Consider the following 26,533-nt stretch of genomic DNA (forward strand, 5'->3'; position numbering starts at 1 on the left):
CCCTCTCTGACCTCTACGTTGCTGAACAACTCTATGCATCTCGCACTGCTGCCTCATGCCATCCTAGGAATCCTGCACTGTATCTCCCTCTGATGCTTCATCTGCATCCATCTCTACTGACATCCGGCAGTACTGCTACTCCTCGTCGGGGCTCCCGTAGCAAGGTATAATCCAAGAGGTGGGGTACCTCGACGATCCTGCCCCTCATCGCCTGTAGTTCATCTGACTACAGCTCAATGTCTCCCCACTTCCTCTCAAGTGGCATGTGAGCACTCATGGCACAATCATCATCTGTCTCCACTTCCTTTTCCGCCCTCGCTGGCGCAGCCTTGGTCTTGAAAGCCTCTCCATTGCTTTTCTTCCTTGGACACTGGCTCGCATAGTGACCCAGTTCCCCACAATTTAAGCATTTGACCGTGGAGAGGTCCTTCTTTTTTCATTTCTCCTGCTTTCCCTCAGATGCTAGGGCAACATCCTTCTCTTCCTCCTTCTTGATTCTGATCCCCTTGTCATTGCTTCTCGCCTTGCTTAGCCTTTTGATCTCTTCTTGGCGAAGAGACACCCACATTTCCTCCCAATCTGGAACGGTCACCTTGCCCAGTATGCTCTGGACAAACACCTCCCAGTCTTTAGAGACTACGTTCAAGGCTGTTCTCACCATCAATTCTTGATCCAGCGTGGCCTCTATGGAAGTCAGCTAATCCCAGATCTCCTTCAATCAGCCGAGGAAGATGTCAATCTGTTCTCCCTTTTGCATCTAGTATGATCGCAGTTGATTTTATAGTAGCATCCTTCTCTGCACATAAGTGTGCTGGTACAATTTCTTTAGGGCCTCCCACATCTCATTTGTCATGTCCTTTTTGGAAATATGTGGTACTACATGGTCCTTGACCCCATCAAGGATGATGCTCTTGGCCCTCGCCATTGCCTCCTCGTACTTGTTGTTCTTAGCTGGGTCAACTGGGATTGCTATCGTCCTCAATGTGAAGTGCTTGACATGATTCCTGTCTAGAACAGACAAGATTATGGCCTTTCAGACTACGAAGTTTGAGGCTCCGTCCAGTCTGTCCTAGTCTCTTACCCTATTCACTGCCATCTTGTTGCTCCTCTACTCCCCTCCTGGAATTAGTTGGTGTGACTCCCTATGAGCCTCGATTTCCCTCCTGGAAATCCTTCTGCCAATGTCGAGATGCCCCCACTCTGATCATTAGTGCAGTTGCACCACTGATCCAGATTTCTTGGCTAGAAATCCTCGGTATCAACTCCCTCCTCCTTAGTCTTGCCCTGTTAGGTATTGTTCTGACTACAATACCCCACCAGCTTCACTCTGCAATTTACCCACAACCTCCTAAGCCCCAACAACTGAAGGTTAGAGCTTCTAGGCTCTGCGCAATCCTGGCACCAGCAAAATCTGCACCTCCTGGCCACAGGCATCAATCCTTCCTGACTGAGAAAGATGACTGGGCACTGCGTAGGTCGAGTCTGCTCCCCTCTGCCACTGCGCTGATCCTCTTCCCGGCTCAAACTTGATGATGTAGGCACTGCATCACCCCTTCCTTGATGCTTCTATGCTAGGAACAACTTCTATCACTCAGGACAACTATTTTTTGTTGCTGCTGCTTTGCTCGGTTGATGTCCTCAGTTCTCCTATGATCTGCAACCATGCTCTGATACCATGTTGGAATTTCTAAGTCTAACTGTTAGAAACCCTTCATGTACTTTTCTGATTTATTTCTGCCTACTTGTTTTGATTAATCAACAAGTTATTTACCATGTAAATACTGAAAATATATACAAGTACATGCTCAACCCATTACAGATCATCAACTGAAGGAAACAAAACAAGCACACAAGTGACACTGTTGTTTTTGGACCAATTTCCTTGGAGAAACCCAATGCGGGAAAATCGGTGCAGCTATCTGAGGGCTTTATTATTACGTAGTTCTAAATACAATCTGGGTGCCAAAATTGGCTCACCAACAGAAAATAATCTCAGCAGTTGTACCTCTCTACTTAGAAGCAAATATTCCGGCTGAAACCCTGGATAAACACTCCGACAGCTCCCAGCTCCAATCTACCCCACGAAAAGCCTAACGTCAGCCTCTAGGGACTGCGTCAGCCCTTTCTGGCCTAGCATCTGCCCAGCGTCACCCTAGCTCACCATGTGTTAGCCCTTAGAGCCTATGCGTCACCTATGCTGGCTCTCTGAGGCACTGCACAGCTCCTGGCTGCACCTGCGTGAGCCCTAGCTAGCTCTTCATGAACCTCTAGCTGGCTTTGCGTCCCCCTCTCCCGGCTTCTGTGCTGACCCACTTGGTACTATCTCTGGCTCTCTGCTTCTGTATTCACTGCCCCTTAGCTGCAACTATGATCACTCTTTCGACTTCCTCAGCAAACCCTACCCCAGAAAATCAAAATCTTGATCAACTCGGTGTATTCTCCAAGTGACCCTCAAGCCTCCTTTTATACTTTTCTCGTTGACAATTCAATGGTCGAGATTAAGTCCCTAATCAATGGCTAAGATTAATTCTGGTTTGATCCATGACTTTTGGACCATTCTAACACAGTTTTATATTAGTACACATTAATATTTTATTTTCTCTAAGTTTAGACTTAGGGACTCCATTAAAAATATTAATTATTTTAAGATCTCTCAACCTATTTAGAATCTGCCCAAACCATTTTTAGGTATTGGAGATCTCATGTGCCTTAGCCTCTCCACCAAGTTTCGAGGCTAGAGCACATCTGATGCTACCCCAAATCAACATCATCCCACCGAGATGGTGAGGTTGGCCTTGAATTAAGTCTCAGAAGAATGGCAAGTGTTTGTCAAGAGTATCTCGGGTAGAGATGTTGGTTTTGGTTAGCATCGGATGTGCTCTAATCAGGGAAAATTTTAAGAACCCCCCCTAAATTTACATGTATAATAAATGGGCGAATCTCCATGGTATATAGGAAAAATGGAAGGCGATTTTATCAATAATATGATATGTATATATAATTTTTTGGCGAATCTCTCACCAGGCATGGCGAATATTTTACTCAATTATAAAATCTTGTGTTTATTGAATACATAAATGAAATCATTGCATTTCTTTAAAATATCTTTTGAAATCAAAATTACCGAAATTACATATCGATAACCTAGTGGGTGTAAGATAAAATTCACCGTGCCATTCATAGAAAGCATGAGAAAAAACCTAATACTTTATATAAAACCAAGAAAAATTCAAATTCATCACTTATAGGGACCTCGTAACCACCCTGCCAATACACAAGTATGTTCCTGTTTGCAATTAGAAAAATTACCCAAATTACAATTTGTTTACTCCAACATATGTTGGAAAGTTATAGAAGGATGACTAGTGCAATCAATCCATTCCTTTTAGCCCTGGATTTGTTTCGGTTTAAAATAGAAGTATACAAATATACTTGTCCAATGTCTATGCTTTAACCATTCACCTTAAGATGTTTTTACAATATAATTTCCTAAGTCTATTTAATATCTTGATTATCATAAAAACCAACCTATATCCATCTTAACTCCACATCTACCACTCTTAGGGGGATGAAATCTATTTATCCCTCTGAGCACTTGGTAGACCTGGAATTAAGATGGATCTAAGATGATAGAATTTCCTCTTTAAATAGTCTATGCTCACATGAATACCATGGGTCAATACCATGGGTTATCATAAACCTGGAGCTTAAAAATTACTATTAGTAATTGATAAAAATTAATAAAATTAATAGTTGATTTTTATTTTATTTTTTATTTTAACCAAGCTAAAATGTTTAACATACATTAAATTATATCATCCATTTTTACTCTTGATCGGATCAAATATTTTTTCACTCTATGCTAGTTTGGATATCATGATATTTGATACCTCTCGGGGGTTAGTAGATCCAGAGTAAAGATGGATCTATGTTGGTTTAATTCCCCCATTTAAATAGGCTACATTCCAGGTGAATACCATGGGCCAATACCATGTGCCATTTTGGTGAATATCATGGGTCAATACCATGTGCCATTTTTATTTTTATTAATACTAATATTAGGGTTAATAATGTTTTTTTGCATGGTATTAATAACAATCTAGTCCATGGTATTTGTCCCATAGTATTTTGCCCATAGGTTTGACCTAAATATAACACATTTTTTGAGTGTTTGTAAATATAAGGTGACTTATGGAGTAAATATAAAAAAATGTTTTATTTGTTTACCATACCTCTCGTTTATTTATATTTTTATTAATTTACCATACTTCTTTTACAAATATGGTATTTGGCCCATAGGATTCACTTAAATAAAACCTCTTTCTTGAGCCTTCATAAATAGAAGGAGGGTTATGGACTAAATATAAAAAGAGGTTTTATTTATTTACCATGCGTCTAGTTTATTTATATTTTTATTTATTTACCATACCTTTTGAGTAAGTATAAAAGGACGTTTTATTTATTTACCATACCTCCACTTTACTTATATTTTTATTTGTTTACACCCTCGCATGTATATAAGGTGACTTATGGAGTAAATATAAAAAATGTTTTATTTATTTACCATACCTCTCATTTATTTATATTTTTATTAATTTACCATACCTCTTTTATAAATATGGTATTTGGGCCTTTGGCCCATAGGATTCACTTAAATAAAACCTATTCTTGAAAATGGGCGAATGGATTCACTTAAATAAAACCTATTCTTGAAAATGGGTGAATGGAAGGTTGTAACTCCTAATTTCAAGGGCTAAATTTACCTTTTTTACCCTCTCCCTTAAAATAAGGTGGGCTATTTGAGGTGATTTGTAAAAATGTACTATGATACAAAATATTCGCCCACTAAAAATTTAAAACCCCTTAATTTCGCCAAAGGGCGAACATTCGCCCCTAAAATTTTCTATGGCTCTAATCCTCAAATTTTGCAGGGAGGCTTGGGATCATGCATTCCAAAAAACATAGAAACCGTTTTGGGATATTCCACCCAGAGATGATTATATTAAAATAATTAATATTTTTAACAAAGTTCCTAAGTCTAAACTTAAGAAAATTAAAATATTAATGGATATTAATCTAATTGAGGGTGAAACTTCTAGGAAAAGACGGAGGTCAAGTCAAAATGATCTTAGCCTTTGATTAGGAGTTAATCTAGGTTGTTGGTTGTCCAACAGTAAGATATAATAAGGGGCTTGAGGGTCATTTGGAAAACACACCGAGAGATCAAGAGATCAAATTTATGAAGTGAGAAGTTCTCAGGAGGAAATTCTGATTGAAGAGATCTTTTGCAATAGAGGGGCGGGGACAATGATCCGGAGGAAGATTTCTTGATGAGGAGAGGTAGTAGCAAGAGGCTAATTTATTCCTAGTGCAAGAATGTGAGTGCAGAAACTCGCGAGTGCAGGAACTCGTGATTGTTGGAACGCGCAAGTGCAGGAACTCGCGAGTGTAGGAACGCGTGAGTGTAGGAATGCGCGAGTGCAGGAACGCACGAGTGCATGAATGTGCGAGTGCACGAACGCGCGTGAAAGTAACATGAGTGTCAGGGTTGCTTAGGGAATATCTCTGCCACATTTTCTTGTTGTTTGGATTGCCAGTTCGGCATCCATAGTTGTACTCAGATTTCACTGCTGCATAAGAAAATAAAACCCTCACTACTGCATAGGTTTTCCTAAGTTGGGTTTTTTCGAGGAAATTTGTCCAAAAATAACAGTGTCCTACGTGTTTGTATTTCCTTGCTCAGTTTCTATGTTTCAAAATCATATTTAATTTGGTGTAGGTTGCTTCAGTAATTTACTTCAATGTTTCAAGAAGAAATGTGAAATAAGTTTGTAAAGTAATTTACAATCTAGGTGAAGTAGATTCAGTTGGTTGCAATAGGATTCCTGAGATTGTTAGATCTAGGAATTTTCACATGGTATTAGAGCCGTTGTTGTGAAACAGGAAGAGAAAATCTAGCACTCAAGCAACGGCCAACATGCTTCAACAAGCAGCAGTTTGAATCCCCTGAGGGATTGAGCACTTCTAGCCAGGAGGGCTATATTTTCGTGGGTGTCTCTCTCTAAGTGAGCTAACAGAGAGGTGAGACTGTCAGATCAAGAATTTTCCAAGGCATAGGGAACCACGCAGAGCATCAGTGCAGAGCTAGAGGGACGCAATTTTCTGCAAGTTGAGTGCTAGGCAAAAACGTTGTCAGAAGAAGGAAGAAAATCGCATAGTGAGGGAATACTTTCTCAGTGATTCCTTACCGAGGAAATCAATATTTCTCATTTGCTGAGCAATAGAGGAGCAACATACTTACAAGCTCCATTGGGGAGTGCGTAAGCCATTGTAGAAGCTACGAAGTAAGGAGAAAGAGGGAGTTGTTCGATAGTTTCAGAAGATATGGCAACCAGTGGCTTGAGGGATCAGGACAGGTTGGAAGGAGCTTCCAACTACATCATCTGGAAGGATAGAATGTCCTTCCTATAGATGAGCATGCCCTCAAGATGTATGCTAATAGTGAGGTAGTTGTCCCTGTGGATGCAGATCTGCTGAAGAAGTACATAGTTGAAATGGAAAAGGCCAAGAGGATGATCCTGGATGGAGTCAAGGATCACGTGGTGTGCCATGTTACTAGCAGAGCAACTGCTAAGGAGATGTGGGATGCTTTGGCCACATTGTATTAGGGATCTTCTAAGCAGCGAAAGATGTACTTGAAATAGAAGTTGAGATCTGCATAGATGCAGAAGGGGGAATGTGTGAACCCATTCCTCACGAAGGTGAAGGAGACCTGTGATGAGTTGTCGGCTGTGGGGCATACAACTCAAGATTTGGAGTTAGTGAGATTGGCCCTAAATTCTGTCTCGGATGAGTGGCAAGTCTTTGTCCTGAGTATCCTAGGCAGAGCAACATTGCCTAATTGGTATGAGATGTGGGCAGCTCTAAAACATGAAGAGCTGAGGAGAGACCTGGTCAAGGTCAAACTTGACGGAAGCAGTAGTAACAGTGGGTCAAAGCCCAAAGTAGAGGAGGAGGATAATGCAACCCTTGCATATTAGGGGCAGTAAGGGAAATAGAGACGAAAGAAGGACATCTCCAAGGTGAAGTGTTTCAGCTGTGGTGAGATGTGCCACTATGCATCCTAGTGTCCCTTGAAGAAAAAGGACAAGGATGAGAAGCACGATCCTAAGGTTGCAGCCGCAAAGATTTAACAAGAGGAGGAGTTCTCCATGACAGCCAAGATACCTCCAGGAGGGAGGTAGGCCGATATAGAACTATAGTTCGATAGAGCTACCAATGGGCAGGATCCTTGAGGAGCCCACCTCTTCTATCACCACCTTGCTACGGGAGCCCATGATCAGTAGCAGCGGGATGGAGGATTTTTTAGTTGGTTCCATGGAGTGTTGGAGTGACAGAGGCACTAGTTAGCAGCGCCAGAACTTGAGCAATGCTGAGCAGAGAGGCAACAGTAATGGAGGTACAGTGAAGAGCATCAAAAGTGCAGTGGCTTTAGAAGATACCGTGGGGCTAGCAGAAATCAAGCTTTCAGCACCGAGGTGTAGCCACGAGATACTTATCCAATTTTGGGTGTTTTTAGTTGCTTCTCTCAGCAACTGAGTTGCAGTACAGATGCAGTGTTAGCAGTGGCAGTGCTAGTAGCATAGCATATGCAACATTTGAGAGGGAGTTGTAGTACATATGTAGCATTGGCAGTGGTAGTGTCAAAGGAAGCAGTACAGTAGTAGCAGCAACGCAGTAGTTGGTGGACAGCATGTCAGACATCAGAAACGCAGAGGATGCTACTTCAGAGTCAGAGCAGTATGCAGTAGCAGTATATTACTAGAGCACATTCCTAGCTAAGAGGGAGTGTTGATTTAGGGTATGATCGTATGTGATCTAAGCCTCAAATTTTGCAGGGATTCTTGGGCACATGCATTCCAAAGAACCCAGAAACCGTTTTGGGAAATTCCACCCATAGACGATTATATTAAAATAATTAATATTTTTAATGGAGTTCCTAAGTCTAAACTTAGGAAAATTAAAATATTAATGGGTATTAATCTAATTGTGGGTGAAAATTCTAGAAAAAGACAGAGATCAAGTCAAAACGATCTGAGCCTTTGATTAGGAGTTAATCTAGGTCATTGGTTGTCCAACAAGAACATATAAGAAGGGGCTTGAGGGTCATTTGGAAAACACGCCAAAGATCAAGAGATCAAATTTCTAAAGTGAGAAGTTCTCAGGAGGAAATTCTGATCGAAGAGTTCTTTTGCAGTAGAGGGTCAGGGACAGTGATCCAGAGAAAGATTTCTAGATCTGAAGAGGCAGTGGCAAGAGGATGAGTTATTTCCAGTGCAAGAACACACGAGTGCAGGAATGCGTGAGTGCAGGAACGTGCAAGTGTAGGAACTCGCAAGTGCAGGAATGTACAAGTGCAGGAATGTGCAAGTGCAGGAATGCGCAAGTGCAAGAACGCAAGTGCACACAACACGAGTGTTGGGGTTGCTTAGGGAATATCTTTGCTAGATTTTCTTGCTGTTTGGATTGCTTGTTGGGCATCCATAGATGTACTCAGATTTCACTGCTGCATAATAAAATGAAACCCTCACTGCTGCACCGATTTTCCTAGGTTGGGTTTATTCGGGGACATTTTTCCAAAAATAATGGTGTCCTATGTGTTTGTATTTCCTTTCTCAGTTTCTATGTTTGAGAATCATATTTAATTTGGTGTAGGTTGCTTCAGTAATTTACTTCAATGTTTCAAGAATAAATCTAAAATAAGTTTGTAATGTAATTTACAATCTAGGTGAACTTTGAAGTAGATTCAGTTGGTTGCAGTATGATTCCTGAGATTGTTAGATCTAGGAATTTTCACAAGAGAGAGATTGTTGGATTGGGAAGGCATGTTGGCATCTCTTCAGTAGGAAGAGATGAGGTGAGACTTAGTCAAGTGAAAACTTGATAGCAGCAGTAGTAGTGGGATGAAGCCCAAGGAGGAGGAAAAGAATGCAGCCCTTGAATCAAAGGGGCAGCAGGAGCAGCGGAGGCAAAAGAAGGACGTCTCAAAGATCAAATGTTTCCGGTGAATTTGGTCACTACGCTACACAGTGTCCTCTCAAGAAGAAGGACAAGGACGAGAAACATGATCCGTAGGCTGCAACTACAAATATCGAGGAGGAGTTTGCCATGATTGCCCAAATACCTCAAGGGGAGAGGTGGGGTGATCTAGTATTGTAGTTTGAAGGAACTGTATATGGGCAAGATCCTTGAGGAGTCCACCTCTTGGAACAATACCTTGCTATGGGAGCCCATATCAGAAGTAGCAGGATGGACCAATGTCAGTTGGTGCATAGGAGTGCCAGAGTGACAGTTGCAGTGGCTAGGAGCACCAAAGACTGAGCACCAAAGAGAAGAGTTGGCAGCAGTGCAGTTGGCATAGTGCAGAGTCAGCAGCAACGCGGAGGTTTCAGAGGGTCAACTAGAGACTAGCAGCACTCCAACAACAGATGCATAATTATTAACAACTGTTTAGTATTTTCGATGTTTTTCCATTGTAGTTGTTGCAGAAGGCAGCAACAATAGTTGGACAAGAGTTGCAGTGCAGATGTAGTTGGCAACAGTGTTTAGAGTCAACAACAACACAGATGCAACATTTGCACAATAGTTGGTGGGCAGTGATGTCAAACATCAGCAGCATAGAGGGAGATGTTACAAAGTCAAGGTAATGCTTTAACAAGTTGCATTACTAGAGCACATTCCTCGCTAAGAGGGAGTGTTGATTTTTGGTAGCATCGGATGTGCTCTAAGCCTCAAAATTTGCAGGGAGGCTAGGACACATGTATTCCAGAATACCCAAAAATCATTTTGAAAAATTTCACATGGAGATAGTTTTATTAAAATAATTAATTATTTTTAATGGATGCCTAAGTCTAAACTTAGGAAATTAAAATAATTAAAGGGTATTAATTAAACTGATGGTGAAACTTCTAGAAGAAGACGAGGATCAAGCCAAAATGATCTGAGCCATTGATTAGAATCTAATTTGGGCCATTGATTACTCAACGAGAAGATTATAAGGACTTCGATGGGCATTTGGAAGACACATCGGGTGAGAGATTAGAGATTGATTTTCTCAAGAGAGCAACGCAGCAGTTGCCGAAGAAGGTGATCAAGGATATTTCTTGTAGTGATGGGCAGGGATAATTTTTCGTAGGAAGTTTTCCTGATCCGGAGAGTGCAAGGCGGAGAGAGCAGAGAGTAGTTCGGAGAGGTAGTGCTAGGCAACATAGAGGCAGCGTAGAGTTATGTCGTGGTAGCCCAGAGCTTTAAACGAAGTCTGTATTTCTATTGGGAACAGTGGGGATCTAGTGTCGAAGCCAGGGTGTGAGACCGGGAGGCCAGAGGGCCGAAGTTTCCAACGAGCAGAGGATCGAGAGGAGGTGCACTGAAGTCCCAACAGTAATGATGCAACAACTACATGGGTGTGATGCAAAAGCTCATCTCCAGTGCAGACCAATGCCAGATTTTCCAGTGGCAGGGCGAGATCATCTCACTATATTTTTGTCCAGTTAGATCTCTATATAGGATTGCCAGTTTGGGCATCCAAAGAATTGTACTTAGAAATTACTGCATAATAATACACCCTCAGCTGCTGCACCGATTTTCCCACATTGGGTTTTTCTGGGGACATTTATCCAAAAATAACGGTGTCACTTGTGTGTGCTATTTCTTTCTTTCTTAGTTCTTATTTATGCATATTATTTAAATTGTGAAGGTTGTAGTTGTATTTATTTCAATGTTTACCGTATAATACCATAAATAACTTGATTAAGTAGGAGAAATATAATCAGTTGTTGCAGTAGTGATTCAGGGTTTTCGAATTTTCACACCGGATGCTCGCAGGACAACTCTGTGTGAGCGTCTGGGGACCGACACCTCCAGATCTGCCTCTAGAACCCTGGATGCTCTCATAAGCTTTTGTGCCAACGTCTATGGGTCTCTAGACGCTCTCATAGGCTTGTGTGCTAGCGTCCAGGGACTAAAATTCCCAGTTTTGTGCTAATGTCCAGGGCTAGAAAGCCATAGATTAGTGCGAGCTTCAACCCTGAGATTGTGGACCCTTGTGCGAACTTTCCTCCGACAGACCTATGTGAACCAAGACAAAAAGAGAAGAGAAGATGGCTTGATCGAATGTGTGTCTAAATGAGCTTGAGGTCTCTTCTATTTATAGGTTTTCATGAGGTTTCACTTGGGGTTAAGAAATTACCCATGTTGTTAGAGCTGATCCATTCCATAATACATGTATGAATAAAATAATTCATAACTCTACTTCCGCTTGACCAAATTGGGTGATATTTTGGTTGATTTTGGTCCTCTTGAAAAAGGAATCTAATGCAATCATATCTAAGTCATTTGAGTTGTCCAAGGTGGAATTTGACCGCATTTGCAAAAATTAACAAGCCCTTTCCAAAACAGCTGCTAGTGTCTAGATAAGGGGTCTATCTTAATCAAACTTTGTTTCCTTTCATTAAAGCCTTGTTTATCATCTTGAACACAATATAGTTAATTATCCATTAACAAGTTTCTTTTTATTCATGGTAACCTAGTATACATTGCCAACCTTATAACACTAATGAAGTCAACAACTACTATTGTGTGAAACATCTAAAAGATTAGCTTGTATATTGACTATTTTCATATTCTCTAACGTTTCCTATATATAATCACTAATTAAGCATGTTTCAATTAATAGAAATACACTATAAGAATGGATAGATACAATCCTATACATAATCACTAATTAAGCAATTTTCAATTAATTGGAAAAACATTATAAGCATGGATAATGCAAACCCATACACCCACATAGTTACAATCAAAATGTAAAGAAGATAAGTTAAGTCTTTAATTTCTTAGTAACTGAAATACCTGTTCTACAGATATGTGCATCTTTTGGAGAGCTTTAATAACTTCCAATAGAACAGGAGTTGCAGCGTCAAATGCTACAGTTGAGCAGTATGGTGTCGAGTCAATAGGAACCCACTTGTTATTAACTTCCCTGCACCATGAAGTATTAACAGAAACACCATTCACTCACACAAAAATACAAACCTATTAAGTAACTACAATTATATATATTTTGCTTCTTTAGTCAAATTGCTCATTTATCAAAAGCTCAATAAATTCACAACTTGTTGTTTACCTCAAAATGTAGAACTCGCTCTCAAAACCAGCATTCACAACCTATACAATGAAAATATTCAAGGTCGCAAATCACATTTCGATTAAATATGGCTACATAACAAAAAATTAGCAATTTCTATAAATCAAGACTAATAGCAAGTGATGAATTCTTTGTCCACATTAAGGAAATCAAGTTCTAGTACCAAGCCAAATTCTTCTTCCAATGTCATTGCAACTCTTCGTAAGGCTGTCCTTGGGCAATATTCCCAAGGATGGCCAGGTTTCAAGTGCATATCAACTAATACCATCTTCTCTTGGTCAGACCTGCTCATCAAACAGAAAATGGTTAGTATAATATTAAAAATAGATAAGAAATTTAAAACAATCCACTTATGCCTAAACCAATGGCTCAGTCTTCTCTATTTGATACAAAGATTAATGCAACCAAACATGGGATGGTTTAACAACAATAAGAATATAAAAAACATGTTAAAATGATAGAAAATTGAACAAATGAACAATAAAAAATTATGTAAATGAAAACCTACAAAGAGAAATTGCAATGGAGTTCATGTCTTTGATACCAGAAATTGCAAAAACAATAGCATAAATTTCACACCGGAAATAAAGAGAGAAGCATTGGACTTGGTTGTGTATTCCAAAAAATGTGAGTTTCATTTACATACCCTTGCCTCTCCGTTGTAAATACAAAATTAACAACCAAATATTTGCTGGCAACCCATTTGCTAAAATCAATGTGTGGATTTTGGGTGTGAATTCATGGTATGGGGTAGTGATACTTGTTGTACACTTTTTGTCAAGGTTCCAAGGAAGCAGTTCTCCCAATTTTTTCGAAAGATCAAGATCATCAACCATCATCTTTCTGAGTCATTGTAAACCCATTATGCAAAATTTATAATGTAAATGATGCTAGTAAGACCATGTATGTATGTAACAACCTAGGTAAGCCTATTATTTTGGCGACAAATTTCATCCTATGAGGTTTTTCGTTTAACTAATTATATGTGTTTCTAAACACAAATGATTGGTAGAGTTTTTCCTTCCAGCCAGATGGTGGGTAGCAGGCTTAGCATCAGGGACCGATGTCAGATGATCAAAGTAATACTCAGTGAGGAGTATTGCTATAGCACAATCCTTGCTAAGAGGGAGTGTTGATTTGGGGTAGAATCGGATGTGTCGTAGCCACAAAATTTGGTGGAGAGGCTAAGGCACATGAGATCTCTAGAAAGGGTTTGGGCAGATTCTAAATAGTTTGGGAGATATTAAAATAATTAATATTTTTAATGGAGTCCCTAAGTCTAAACTTAGGGAAATTAAAATATTAATGTGAATTAATATAAAACTATGTGAGAATGGTCCAAAAGTCATGGATCAAGCCAAATGTAATCTTAGCCGTTGATTAGGGACTTAATCTCGTCTGTTGATCTGTCAACGAGAAAAGTATAAGAGGAGGCTTGAGGGTCACTTGGAGAACACACCAAGAGATCAAGATTTCGAATTTCTGGGCTGGGTTTGCTGAGAAAGTTGAGAGAGTAATCTGGAGTTGCAGCTGAGGGGAAGTGAATACAAAAGTAGAGAGGCAGAGATAGTGCCGGGAGGATCAGCGTAGCAGCTGGGAAAGCTGACGCAAAGAGCAGAAGCCGAAACTACTGGGAACAACCTGAACTGTCGGGAACTACTAGAACTGTTGGGAAAGCTGATGCAGAGGGCAGAAGCCGAAACTACCAGGAACTGTCAGAACTGTTGGGAAAGATGATGTGGAGGGCAGAAGCCGGAACTGTCGGGAATAGCCGGAACTACTGGGAACTACCGGAACTACCGGGACTACTAGGAACTACCAGAATTGCCGAGAAAGCTGATGCAGAGGGCAAAAGAGGCTGGCACAGTCCCTAGAGGCTAATGCTGGGGTTTTTTGTGGTGTAGATTGGAGCAGAGGAGCTGCCGGAGTGTTTATTTGGGGTTTTAACCGGAGCATCTGTCTCCGAAGGAGAGGTGCTATTACTGAGATTTTTGTCTGTTGAGTGAGTTGGATTTGGCATCTAGATTATATTCTGAAACTGCTTAATAAATCAAACCCTCAGATAGTTGAACCGGTTTTCCCGCATTGGATTTTTCCGGGGACATTAGTCCAAAAATAACGGTGTCATTTGTGTGCTTGTTTCTGTTTCCTTTAGTTGATGATCTGTAATGTGTTGAGCATGTACTTATGTTTATTTTCAATATTTACATGGTAAATAACATGTTAATTAATTAGAACAAGTAGGAAGGAATAAATCAGAAAGTAGATGGAGGCTTTCTAACTATTAGACTTAGAAACTCCAACAGTATTTTGCAACTACTTAATAATTAAAACCCTCAGATAGTGGCACCGATTTTCTTGCATTGGGTTTTTCCGGAGACATTGGTCCAAAAACAACGGTGTCACTTTTGTGCTTGTTTTGTTTCCTTCAGTTGATGATCTGTAATATGTTGAGCATGTACTTGTATTTATTTTCAGTATTTACATGGTAAATAACTTGTTAATTAATCAGAACAAGTAGGTAGAAATAAATTAGAAAAGTACATGAAGGGTTTCTAACAGTGAGACATCGAAATTCCAACAGTTATTACATCTAAAACATGTACATTCCTGAGGTGAAAGGTAGTATAGTTTTCTTGATTGATACATAAGCTTGTAACTCAAAGTATTGATTTCCAGATATTGAGATATATCCACAACTTTTGCTTCCTTGGTTAACAAATATATGCATGCCCAGATCCATCAAGAAGTAGTGAGGATGCTCAAGACTAGAGACATGGGTTATGCTTGAATATGCATCCCAAAAACTTGCATACATAGCTTCTTCGAAATATATATTTGCAAACGCCATTGTTTGTGTACATATTTTGATGCTCATAATTGTTGCAAAAGGTTACATGCATGCACAATATTGCTATATGCATTTGTGCTCGGAAATAGTGATGAGTTTAATTGCATGCACAATTTTTTGGCTTGTACCTATGCAATAAATAGGCTATTCACATATAGTTATGCTTAGCATAGTTAGTGAGTTACATGTGTATGTTACCTAGTGTTGACATGTATGGCATTCATGGATATATGTTATAGTTGCATGCTAGATTGAAAGATAAGTTCATATTTTATGGTGATTTGATGTGAAAAATAGATGCATAGATACTTATGTTTACAGTTGTAAACTATGCTTTAAACCCAATTGTTTTTTATATGGTAGCTTCTTAGTAGGCTGCCTGGATATATAGCATATGCCCGAGCTTAAATTTACAATTATTTTATAGTTACTGTGCATGCATGTTACCTGGTATAGGTTGAAGGAAATCTCACACTTGATTTTGTTTAATGTCATATGCAAAAGCTACATAAATGACTAGCGTTTATTGATTAGAGAAATAAGCTAGCATGTTATGCATGAAAGGTATGGTGTCTCCCTTAGTCTTGCCATGCTTTGACATTGGTGTTTGTTCCAGTGTTGAGTTACAACAACATTTTTGGCCCAGGTTACATGCCACTTGAACTGCAAAAAGGATACTACTAGCAGAATTCCCAGCCACATTTTCTTTCTCATATGCTCCTCTCCACTTCACATGTGATTGTTTTTGTTATCTGCTATTATGAAACCATCTCACAAAAAGATATAAAATATAGATCAACGACTTCAAAATCAGCGTCTTCGAGTGGGAAACCTCCTTTACATTACACAAATGAACAATTCTTGGATGATACAAATGACAAAACCTCCTTTCTATATATAGGAGTCTAAGGGATCACAATATAATCAAAGCTGACATAACAATAATAATATAAGGGCACAACAATAACAATAGTGAGCTTCTATGGGACAAAATAATAACAATATGGGGACAATAGGGGCACAATAATAACAATAAGGGCTACAATGACAACAGTAATGGGGGAATCACTAGTATTATAGGGACCTAACATGCCCCTCTCCTTCAAAAAAGTGTTTTCCTCAACGCTTGAGTAGTTCTGGATGCTTCTGTATAAAATTCTCATCCTCCCATGTGGAATCTTCAGCGGGTAAGTTCTTCCACTTGATGAGATACTCCAAAATTGATCGATTTCGTAGTTGTCGAGTTCTTGTTTCTGTGACTGCTTCAGGTTCCAATATGATTTTTCTTTCCTCGTCAAGTTCTGGCAATATTGTTTGAACTGGGACTTGTCACCTATAACCTTCTTTAATCATGAAACATGGAAAACCAAATGTTATGACACCAACTCACAAAAAGATAGATCAATGACTTCAAAATCAGCCTCGTTGAAGGGGGAAACCTCCTTTACATTACACAAATGAACAATTCTTGGATGATACAAATGACAAAACCTCCTTTCTATATTTAGGAGTCTAAGGGGTCACAATATATTCAAAGCCAAAATAACAATAACAATATGGGGACAATAGGGGCACAACAATAATAATATGGGGACAATAGCGGCACAATAATAACAATAAGGGCTACAATGACAATAGTAATGGGGGAATCACTAGTATTATAGGGACCTAACATCTGCCTCTCTTAGTTACACCAGAAAACATTGCCTCTATGCTTGCATAATGTTTGTTTGTGCATGGCTTCAAGTGAATACTTGCATGAACTACTTGTGGTGTTAATGGAAATTCTGGAAATGACTAGCAGGCTAGAGGATACATTACTTTGACACTAACAGGAGTTCCACGAAAGGCTGCAGTTAGGCCTTTAGATGAGATAACTAAATCGATTCAAATTCCTACTCAAAACACGAATGTAGTTTACCTTAACAAAGCTTCTTATATTCGTAGATATCATAGGCCTCCAAAATCTTCTGATATGTGATTAGTATTACCCACCCAAGTGTGACCCCCAACAGAAAACTTTTCTCCCATTCTATTCAGATTTCTAGCCAATAGCCCTATGTGATCCATGTATAGCTAGCTTCAAATGCCATCCATCTATGCTCCGATTAGTGCTTTGTGACATCTAGCTTACTTTTCAAATGAAGGCGATTCGTTTATCATAAGGTACACTAACCATATTTGTAATCAAATTCTTTCATTTAATATTTAAAAAACATATTAGTATGAATCATAGGTTGAACTGAATGATTGACTGCTTTTAGTTGTATTTTCGTTCCCATGCTTCACCTTGGTGGTTATCTTCTGTTCCTACTCTAGTGTGACTTCCTACTCTAGTGTGACCTTCTTTGAGGCGTTTCTTTTGATTGTCCGGGAGGGACACATATAGGAGGTGGTACTGATCAATTTAGCGTGGTATGAATCACAGGTTGAATTGAATGATTGTCCTCTTTTAGTTGTATTCTTATTCTTGTGCTTCACCTTGGCAGTGATCCTTTGATCCTACTCTAGTGTGACTTTATTTAAAGCCTTTCTTTCAATTGTTCAAGAGGGGCACATATATAAGTTGGTACCAGTCAATTCAGCAAGGTTTCTCAAGTTATAGCAACCTATTATGATTGAAACACATGAGATGAAAGCCCTATTACTCAACATGTCAACAAGGGTACATATAACCTCAAGTCACAGGTCAAAACATCATTGTAAGCCCAAGGTCACAAGTCAAAACATTGTAACAACCATGTGAGGTTTTGTATTAGGTATCCCAAGCCTATTTGTTGTTCTCGTTCGTTGTATCTTTGTGTCTTGGTCAGACTATGGTTGGTCCCTTATTGTTCACTTTAGGTTCTGTTGCACTCAAATTGTCAAAGTTCCAAGGAAGCGGAAGTACCAATTTTTCAATAAGGATCAGATCACATATGGGCAGTCTATGTGTCATAGTCATCCCATTTTGCAAGTTATATATTGTAAATGATCTTAGTAAAAACACTAGTCTATGTAACAACCTAGGTAAGCTTATAATTTGATGACGAATTCCATCCTAGGAGGTTTTTTAACCTCACTTATTACCTGTGTTTTTCGACACGGCTAATCATAAGAGTTTTTTACCTCCAGCTTAAACCCCCAAATATAGGGTGAAATTTTTTGTCAAATTATTAGGTAAGTTCTAGTGTTTTAGTCGAGTCTGATGTAAAAGTGGTTTGGGAATAAGTTAAGCTAATTGGCTAAATTATTTTATAGCAAATCACTTGGTTTACTAGATCATATTGAGTCGCAGATGGTTTATGCGACTTGAGAGTCTAAGACGAATGTGTATCCCCTCTTTGAGTCTTGTAAAAGAAAAATCATATGTATTAGAGGGTTGGAAAAATAAAATCCCCTCATGTGTAAATTAATTAATTTTCCAGACAAAATAAAATTAAATCCTGAGCCAAAAAATTAATTAATTAGAGTCAAAATTAAATCGTTTAGGAAAATAATTTCCCCAAATGAAAAAATTCGTGGGTCTTGAAAGAATCAACTTTTACAGGTCCTCCACCAACAAAATATTGTCTTTTTCAAGAAAATTTGAACCCTTGGACCTTGGTGGTTAAGTCAAAGTCAATTTTTTGAGGAAATTAGCTCTAAAAAATTAATTTTGAGGTAATTAAAAAAGAATTAAATGATAAATTCGAAAATTCCTCAAAAATAAGAAATCAACGGCCAAGATTAAAAGATCTTGGAGTATTTACCAATGGCCAAGATTATTTTGACAATGATCAAAGAAACTAGCTGCTAATTTTCCATTTGGAGGATTTATCTATAAATTAGAGAGTCATTTGAGTCTCTAGTCATATTGATCTCTGACTAGAATTGCTATTGAAACATTGTGTAAACTATTGTCCTGCTAAGAAATATTTTTCTAACATAATAAAGGACTTTGGGGTGCAATTCAAGGTGTCATTTCTCATTGATTTGTGGTATGTGCTGACTACGGGCATCTCTACGTTGTGCTGAATATTGGTAAGATCTGTTTTTTCATTAGATGGAGATAAAACCATAATATTGATAGTTTTGGGCTAATCTTAGGTGTTTTGATTCCCTATGTGATCTAACAAATTAGTTTTTGAGATAAATACATAGTGTTTGCAAGTACTTCAGTCCTTGGCCTCCAAGTTCACAAACTTCGGCAAGAATCACTATTGCTTGGATCTCTAGTTTTTTTTATATGGTGGATTTGATATTCGCTTGGGCTATAGTGAATCATTAATTTTTCTTAAGCATTTTAGTCATTCTTTCAAGTAAAAAATATTCAAAAATTTATTTTCTCAAAATCCATTTAAAAACCCATATATATTTTGTAAATTAAATTGTAAATTGTAGTTGTAATTTATTTTTTCTAACTTGGGTTAGGCTTTTAGATCTATTTTGTATAGATTTGAAATTGGCTAATCTCATTGATCTCATAACTTGGCATAACATCTTGTGTTAATTGGTGAATTAGTTACTTGAAATTTACACGTGTATCTCTTAAAACTTATATTGTTTAAGATTGCATCATAACATTGTTAAGTACTCTTAAGATAAATCTCACATAAGTAATTAAGTAACCTAACCAATCTTAATCCAAGATAGCAGTCACTCATAATCTCTTGCATAAGCATATCACATAGGTTAGTCAATCATTCGAGCAGCGGGTGTCCATCTGGTTTCAATTCATAAGAAGCAAGAATTTGTGACTCCATTAAGACATTGGTCTCATAATAGAAAATCTAATTTAATTATAATCTTGCTTGATTCCAACCAAGTGGCTAGGCCACTCATCTGGGTCTCCCAAGTAAGTTGATTCTCAACTTGCTTTCCTTCACCTCATTCCATAGGGACTACCCCTCATAGCCTGTTGTTGGTAGACAACTAGAATGGGGTGGGCGAAGACCAGAGTGACAGCCCCCATCCTGAGCGTTGTCGTGATGCCTGTACAATCTGGGCGACGAAATTTTTTGGCATCGTTTCTGGGCATATATTTTTTCATTCCGAGGGTTTACGAAAATATCTTAATATTTCAATCTTTCCATTTTTCTTCATCCATTGTCCCGTCAAAGTGACACAACATTTTTTGTTGCCGTTGTCGAGGACCAATTTATTGGACCTTGGTTTTGATGACAATCTTATTAATCTTCGTAATCCTCTGATCCATTGTCATATTCTTGACACCACATTCACTAATCTCCTTATCACCTTGTTCACTCCTCTATTTTCACTTTGACACCTAGACGTTTGGGTCAGTTTCCTATTCGAGTGGCCACTCCACTGTTTCATCCATTCACAAGGGCTTATATTAGAAAGGATCCTGGTAGCTTGCTTAATCCTTGTAAGCATGCATTTTTCTCAAACAGGAAGCCTTCCTTGATATCCACCTGCTTTTCCCTGACTAACTTTTCGGTTTTTGTCTTCTGGATTTTGGAGACAGATTCATGTTCGAGTGGCGACTCCACTTCTTTCATTTTTTGCAAGAATTTTTGCTAGAAGCTCGCTTCTTGTGGATCTCTTGATTTTATTGAACAAGGATCTCTCTCTCTGACATCCATTATTAAGTCATCATAGATGACTTGTCCATCCCTTTTCATCGTACTAACACTCAAGGTTATCCTCATGATCCTCCAGAAGAGGAATGCAATGTTAAAGAATTAATAGAGATCATTAAAAGAATACAAGTTAAGGAGGATAAATAGTTTGCTAATATGCAAAATCTCATAGAGATGCAAGAGAATCAATTACACCATGTTAGTGATCAAGAGAATGTGCCATATTGTAGACATTGTAATCACTGTCATAATGAATCCACTTGTGCCATCGCAAGAAGAATTTTCGATAGTACAAAGGCAAGGACCAGTAAGTAGATTAATCATTTTGACAATGAAAAGGAAAATGATAAGCTTCTTGTCTAGGAATTAACTCAAATGATTAAAGACATGCAGTCTAGTTAAGCAAAACTAATAGCAGATCACGCCAGAGGAATGACTTCCATGGGAAACAGGTTACAGGCAATGGAAGTTTCTCAATATAATCGAAGGATCCAATTCAGAACATGGTGGATACCATAGAAGAGGAACATGTTGAGGAGCTAAGCTCCATAAAAGAATTTCATAAGAAAGAAATCAAATTTATTCATGACAGGGAGGTCAATCTTCAGGATAGATTATTAACCATAGAAGTGTTGATTTTTGGTAGCATCAGATGTGCTCTAAGTCTCAAATTGTGCAGGGAGGTTGGACACATGTATTCCAAAGAACCTAGAAAGCGTTTTGGGAAATTCCACCCAGAGACAGTTTTAATAAAATAATTAATTATTTTTAATGGGTCCCTAAGTCTAAACTTAGGAAATTAAAATAGTTAATGGGTATTAATCTAACTGTGGGTGTAACTTCTAGAAGAAGACGAGGATCAAGCATAAATGATCTTAGCCATTGATTACATTCTAATCTGGGTCATTGAATGTCAACGAGAAGATTATTTAAAGAGGCTTGAGGGTCATTTGGAAAACACACACAGAGTTGACCAGTCAGATCAAATTGCTGAGCTAGAGAGAAATGTAGTGATTTCGTAGTGATCACGTAGAGAGGGGCAGAGAGTGTTTTGGCTGGAGTATCTTCTTCGAAGCCAAGAATACTTAGCAGAGAGGCAGAGAGACACATACAGGAGGCAGCACAATGTTTAGAGAGGGTGACGCAAAGCCAGGAAGGGCTCACACGGAGCAGCACAAAGCCTTCCACGCAGAGGTCTGAAATTTGCTGGAGGGTTTGACGTTCTGAGCCGGGAGGGATGGAGTTAGTTCCTGACAGAAAATCAATTCAGCAAAGAGGTGATGTAGTGCAGGCTCACACAGTGACTCCGTAGGGACAACACAAAAGTAGTTGGGGACTCGTTGGTTCAGCTGTCGGATCAGCTGGGACTCACAATGTAGAGTGAGGTAATCTCACTAATTTATTTTGTCAAGTGATATTCTCTGTACTGGATTCTAGCAAGGCATCCAGAGGTTGTATTCAGAAATAACTTCTGCTTAATAATAAAAGTTGCACCGGTTTTTCAGCATTGGGTTTTTCCGGGGACATTTGTCCAAAAATAACTGTGTCATTTGTGTTGTATCTTTCTATTGTTCATTTTCTTGTTTTGGAATATTATTTTAAATGATGTAGGCTACAATGTATGTATTTTGATATTTGCGTTAGGAAACTGCAAATAACGTGTTCATGTAAATTAACAAGTAGGAGAAATGTTATCAGTTGTTGCAGAGAGGGATTCCAGGTTTAGGAATTTTCACATGGTATCAGAGTAGTACAGGTGAGAAAATATGAACAGTGCGAGAGAACCCAACCATTAGATAACTTTTGAGGTCTAAAATGTGCCTCTTAAGAAAAACGTAAAACAAAAATAAACTTTATGAAAACTAATAGGATTCAAGATGATGATGTCAACCATGGGGGATGATTCAACATTTTTGGGTTAAAAGTACCATCATATTAGAGATTGTGTGCAGCGGAGGATCATGTTGCTTTCATACATTCCAACGGAGGATCAGGATGCTGATATTCTGACGAAGGCTCTCACCAGGAGCAAATTCGAGTACCACTGAGGCAGGATAGGGGTTGCTGATAATCCATATCTTGTCGAGAGGCAGTGTTGAGATTGCAACAAGATGATGGAGCTTAGTGAAAAGAGTCGCCTTCACTAAGTGGGCCCGCAGGCAAATTATGGCACAAGTTCTATTTTTTATCACAGTGTGGATGATCACAGTGTGGGTGACCACAGTGTGAGTGATCACAGTGTGGGTGATCACAATGTGGGTGACCAAAGTGTGGGTGATCAAAGTCTATTTTTAGACTGACTGTCAGAAATAGAGAAGTCAAATATTATTGTCTCATAATAATATTTGGACTATAAACTTGATCTTATTCTCTTGGAGCACTTCAGTTTGAGCTACAGATGTGGCCCATGTAGCTGTCAGAAGGAAGTACGCTTTTCTTATGAGTCAGTTGAGTTGTTGCATGCATGACTTCAGTTAGAACTCAATCAGTTGAGTTTGGTAGAGTTGATTGTGGAGTTGATGGAGTTGTGTTCAGTTTGACTTGATTAAACTAGTTGTAGTTAGTCTAACTGCAAATAGACTAATGATGAGTTGTTAAACTAATTATTAACTCATAATACAACTATAGAATACATCAGTTAACTCAGTTGCATGTCAGTGCATGTTCAGTTCAGCAGGGACAGGTGTTAGAGAATCAGATTGCTATCAGTTGTGACTATAGTTGTGCATCAGATCTTGCACAATCAAGGGATTGAGTATGCCAATGAGTTTGCTCATGTATTTGCCCAGTTTGTAGCTTCTGCTCACGTCTTACACATTGTGAGTGATTCTTTGGAGGTGAAATACGAGTTTGGTAGACCATTCTCATTCATTCTTGAGCAGGTATTGAGCAGTGGAGGCAGGCAAGCAGTGAAACAGATTTGGAGATCAGATCTTAGCTGTATTGTGTGTAACAGGTGGAGCTGGTACTGGATTGCTTGTGACAATCATTGTACTTTGTAATGTTACATGGTCTCAATCATTAATATACATATAGTGTGGGGTTTTTAGCGAGATGCTTTCCCTGGGTTACATACTGTGTTAATGTGTGAATGCTTTTGATGTTTTATTGTTATTGATGCTGCTATATTGACGATCAACGTAGAGGAGCTTATGTATTGTGTATGTATTCCGCAATAGTACATGATCAGGATAATCTCTGTTGAATATGTGTTAAATTATTCAATTGTACACTTCTGGGTATGGATTGATGGGGGGATTTGGTGGAAAGGGTGGGCTTAGTTTGTGCTCGTGTCCCCTTGATCTCTTCTAGTTGTTACCCTTTGATCTGAGTCCCATGTGATCTCCTTTATTAACCACATGGCTCTAGGGTAGTACTACTTGGGAAACCCCGACTTTAGACATGTGGTCCTGATCCTTTATCCGCATATATTACTCTATTTCCACTCACTATACCCCATTCATCATTTCTCCCACCTGGGTCCACATGTCCATTCCCGGTCTACATAGCGCCAATATCGCTATCCCCTTGCCCCAACCTTGGGTCAAGCCTAGAATGATGCCCCGGAGGTTGAAGAAGGTAAAAGAAAAGAAAAAAAGCATAATTGGCCACATTTAACAGGAAATTGTGCCCAAAATTGCAAAAGATGGCCAGGACAAAATAATTAGCACGTGGGCAAAAGCCCATACATGAGCTCTACCCAAATCCATGGTCATTACCTTAGTTCCATAGGCCCTCGATGAGCCTCCTTTATCAATTAGGAACCCATGATTGTCTCAACCCCTGGAGGGAAATGAACCGCCCTACCTCAAAGGGGCTAATCATTGATATGTCTTACACATCATGCTCTTGTCCTTTGAGCCACAAGTAGTTAATTAAAGAAATTTCATAAAAGGCAAAAGATATATAAATAAGGGAGGAAAAATCAAGATCGGGGCACCTCATCTGCCATGATTGCTCCCTCCTACACATTACATACCCATGTGTGGGCTTCCCCTTATCTAGCTACCCCTATACCCCAATATGTGGCCCATGATTTCCCTTCTCATTCCCTACTCCATCCCACTTATTTATCACTTGCCACCCCCATTAGAGGGATCTACCTTGGACATACTCTCCCCTTTGGTTGAAACCACCTAATAAGGTACTTTGTTAACCCCCTTTGGAGCTTGGAGACACTAGCACATGCCATTATGAAGTGCCCACTTTGTTATCCATGATTTGTAAACTCTTTTACCCGATTATTTTAATGATTGGTTGTACTGGAAGCCTAGGGGACGCATTAGATCTTATGCATGATTATAGGTGGTTTCCATTTGGGTTTGGTCTCCCTATATGGGATCCTAACCCCCAGAGGTCTACATTGGCACATGTAGGGTGTGCATAGAGAACCATTGGCCTCCACAGTAGCAGAAAACACTCCATGGATCTTCAACGATGCTTAGAGACTACTAGTGATCCATTTTTGAGATGATGGTGATATGATTGGTACATTATGCCCAGCAGGCCCCCACAGGAGCCCCACATTCTTCGCTGGTGTCCCAGACTTGTATGATGTCATGGAAACATTCATTCCACCACTCAGACCCTTGTAGAGGATCGACAAGCATCTCTGATTCATATGGAGACCCATGGGGTCATTTATGTGCCCTCAAACCCACTGGGAGCACCAAAATTCTACTATGAGAACAAGGGGCCACACCCTTGTCCATCATATTCCTTGGAATTTATTCTTCAGTATGTCACTTCAGGACATTATTAGGCCTTTGGAGGACCCCACGACATGTACATATTATTATTTGGTCCCTTGTGAGGCTTACTTTTACACTTGTGAGCTAGTTTGGTGGGCTTGTCACCAATAGGGATTTTATTTACACATTATTTTATCATTAGGGGTTAATGTAGGCACATAGGCTAATTTGAACTCCTTAGGAGGCTATATATTGATGTTAGAAACGTTCATTTGGATCTTCACTTGACTTTGGATGTCTCTAATCATAGAGGACTTCGCATTTTTTCCTTGGAGGATATTTTTTCTTGGACCTTTGTCTTGTAAACAAAATTCTAGTTGGATATACTCTATAACGTTATAAGTAAATTTTGATGTTATTATTCTTGTTGCTGCATACTGCTAAAATTAGGGTTAGGTGTTGCATGATTGAAATGTGGAATTTAGCATGTTTTAGCTAATTTAATGTATGGGCCAATGTTATATGAATGAAATTCCCTAGAGCTTATTTGCCTCGATAAGATTGCATCGTTTGGTTTGAAGTATAAATGATTGAAGGTCACGTTTCTTTTCTTTCTCTCAACAATGGATGAAGTTGACTTTCTGGGCCTCCTTGATCAAGAAACCAAGTTCTTACTCATCAACATCCTTGACTCCATATCCCCAAGTGAATTAGGCACTGATCCCTAAAAAGGGTGGTCATCCCCTTCATCCTTTTCACATTTTATCACTTTTTCCTAGGTCTAGCCGTCAAAGGTCATCTAGGGCATCAATTTCCTGGGAATTGACCCAGGAAAAACTTCTATCTCCTACAGGATACTACGTTGGTGGGTCCCCTCCCTCTCCTCCAATTTTGAGGTAATTCTAACGATGGAATCTCCGGGAATCCCAAGCCCTAGCTATAGGATCAAATTTTGTCTAGGCATCGCCAAGGCTAAACCTCAACAGGATCAATTCAACCTTTTGAAGTAAATATTCTTGTTTGGTCCTTTCCCTTCACCTTGTCTAGGATAGGAACATCATTGGTTTTTGCATTCCATTCCCGAATCTGGGTTAGGTCCACTTGGCCCCGTGTGGTCCCACTTCTCAATAGAGATTATTTGTCAAGGACCATTTGGGAATCCAAGTTTCCCAAGGATTATAGGGATTGAGAACCTCGTCCGTATGTCTATTCCTTCTCCCTC

General features: G+C 39.1%; 1 protein-coding gene across 1 annotated transcript in view; it reads right to left on the bottom strand.

Annotated features, from left to right (window-relative positions):
• LOC149186538 (uncharacterized) overlaps nt 1–26,533 on the bottom strand; it is a 331,009-nt gene that overhangs the window by 237,557 nt on the left and 66,919 nt on the right. Inside the window, exons 8-10 of the mRNA XM_089409383.1 lie at nt 12,369–12,489; nt 12,185–12,225; nt 11,911–12,040 (exon numbers count right to left, since the gene is read on the bottom strand). Coding sequence (XP_089265509.1) covers nt 11,911–12,040; nt 12,185–12,225; nt 12,369–12,489 — 292 coding nt within the window. The remainder of the gene's footprint in view (nt 1–11,910; nt 12,041–12,184; nt 12,226–12,368; nt 12,490–26,533) is intronic.

Source organism: Pinus tabuliformis, chromosome 3_1 (assembly GCF_031772625.1).
Source record: "Pinus tabuliformis cultivar Carrire ecotype Pingquan chromosome 3_1, CPIR1, whole genome shotgun sequence".
Classification (NCBI taxonomy): Eukaryota; Viridiplantae; Streptophyta; class Pinopsida; order Pinales; family Pinaceae; genus Pinus; species Pinus tabuliformis.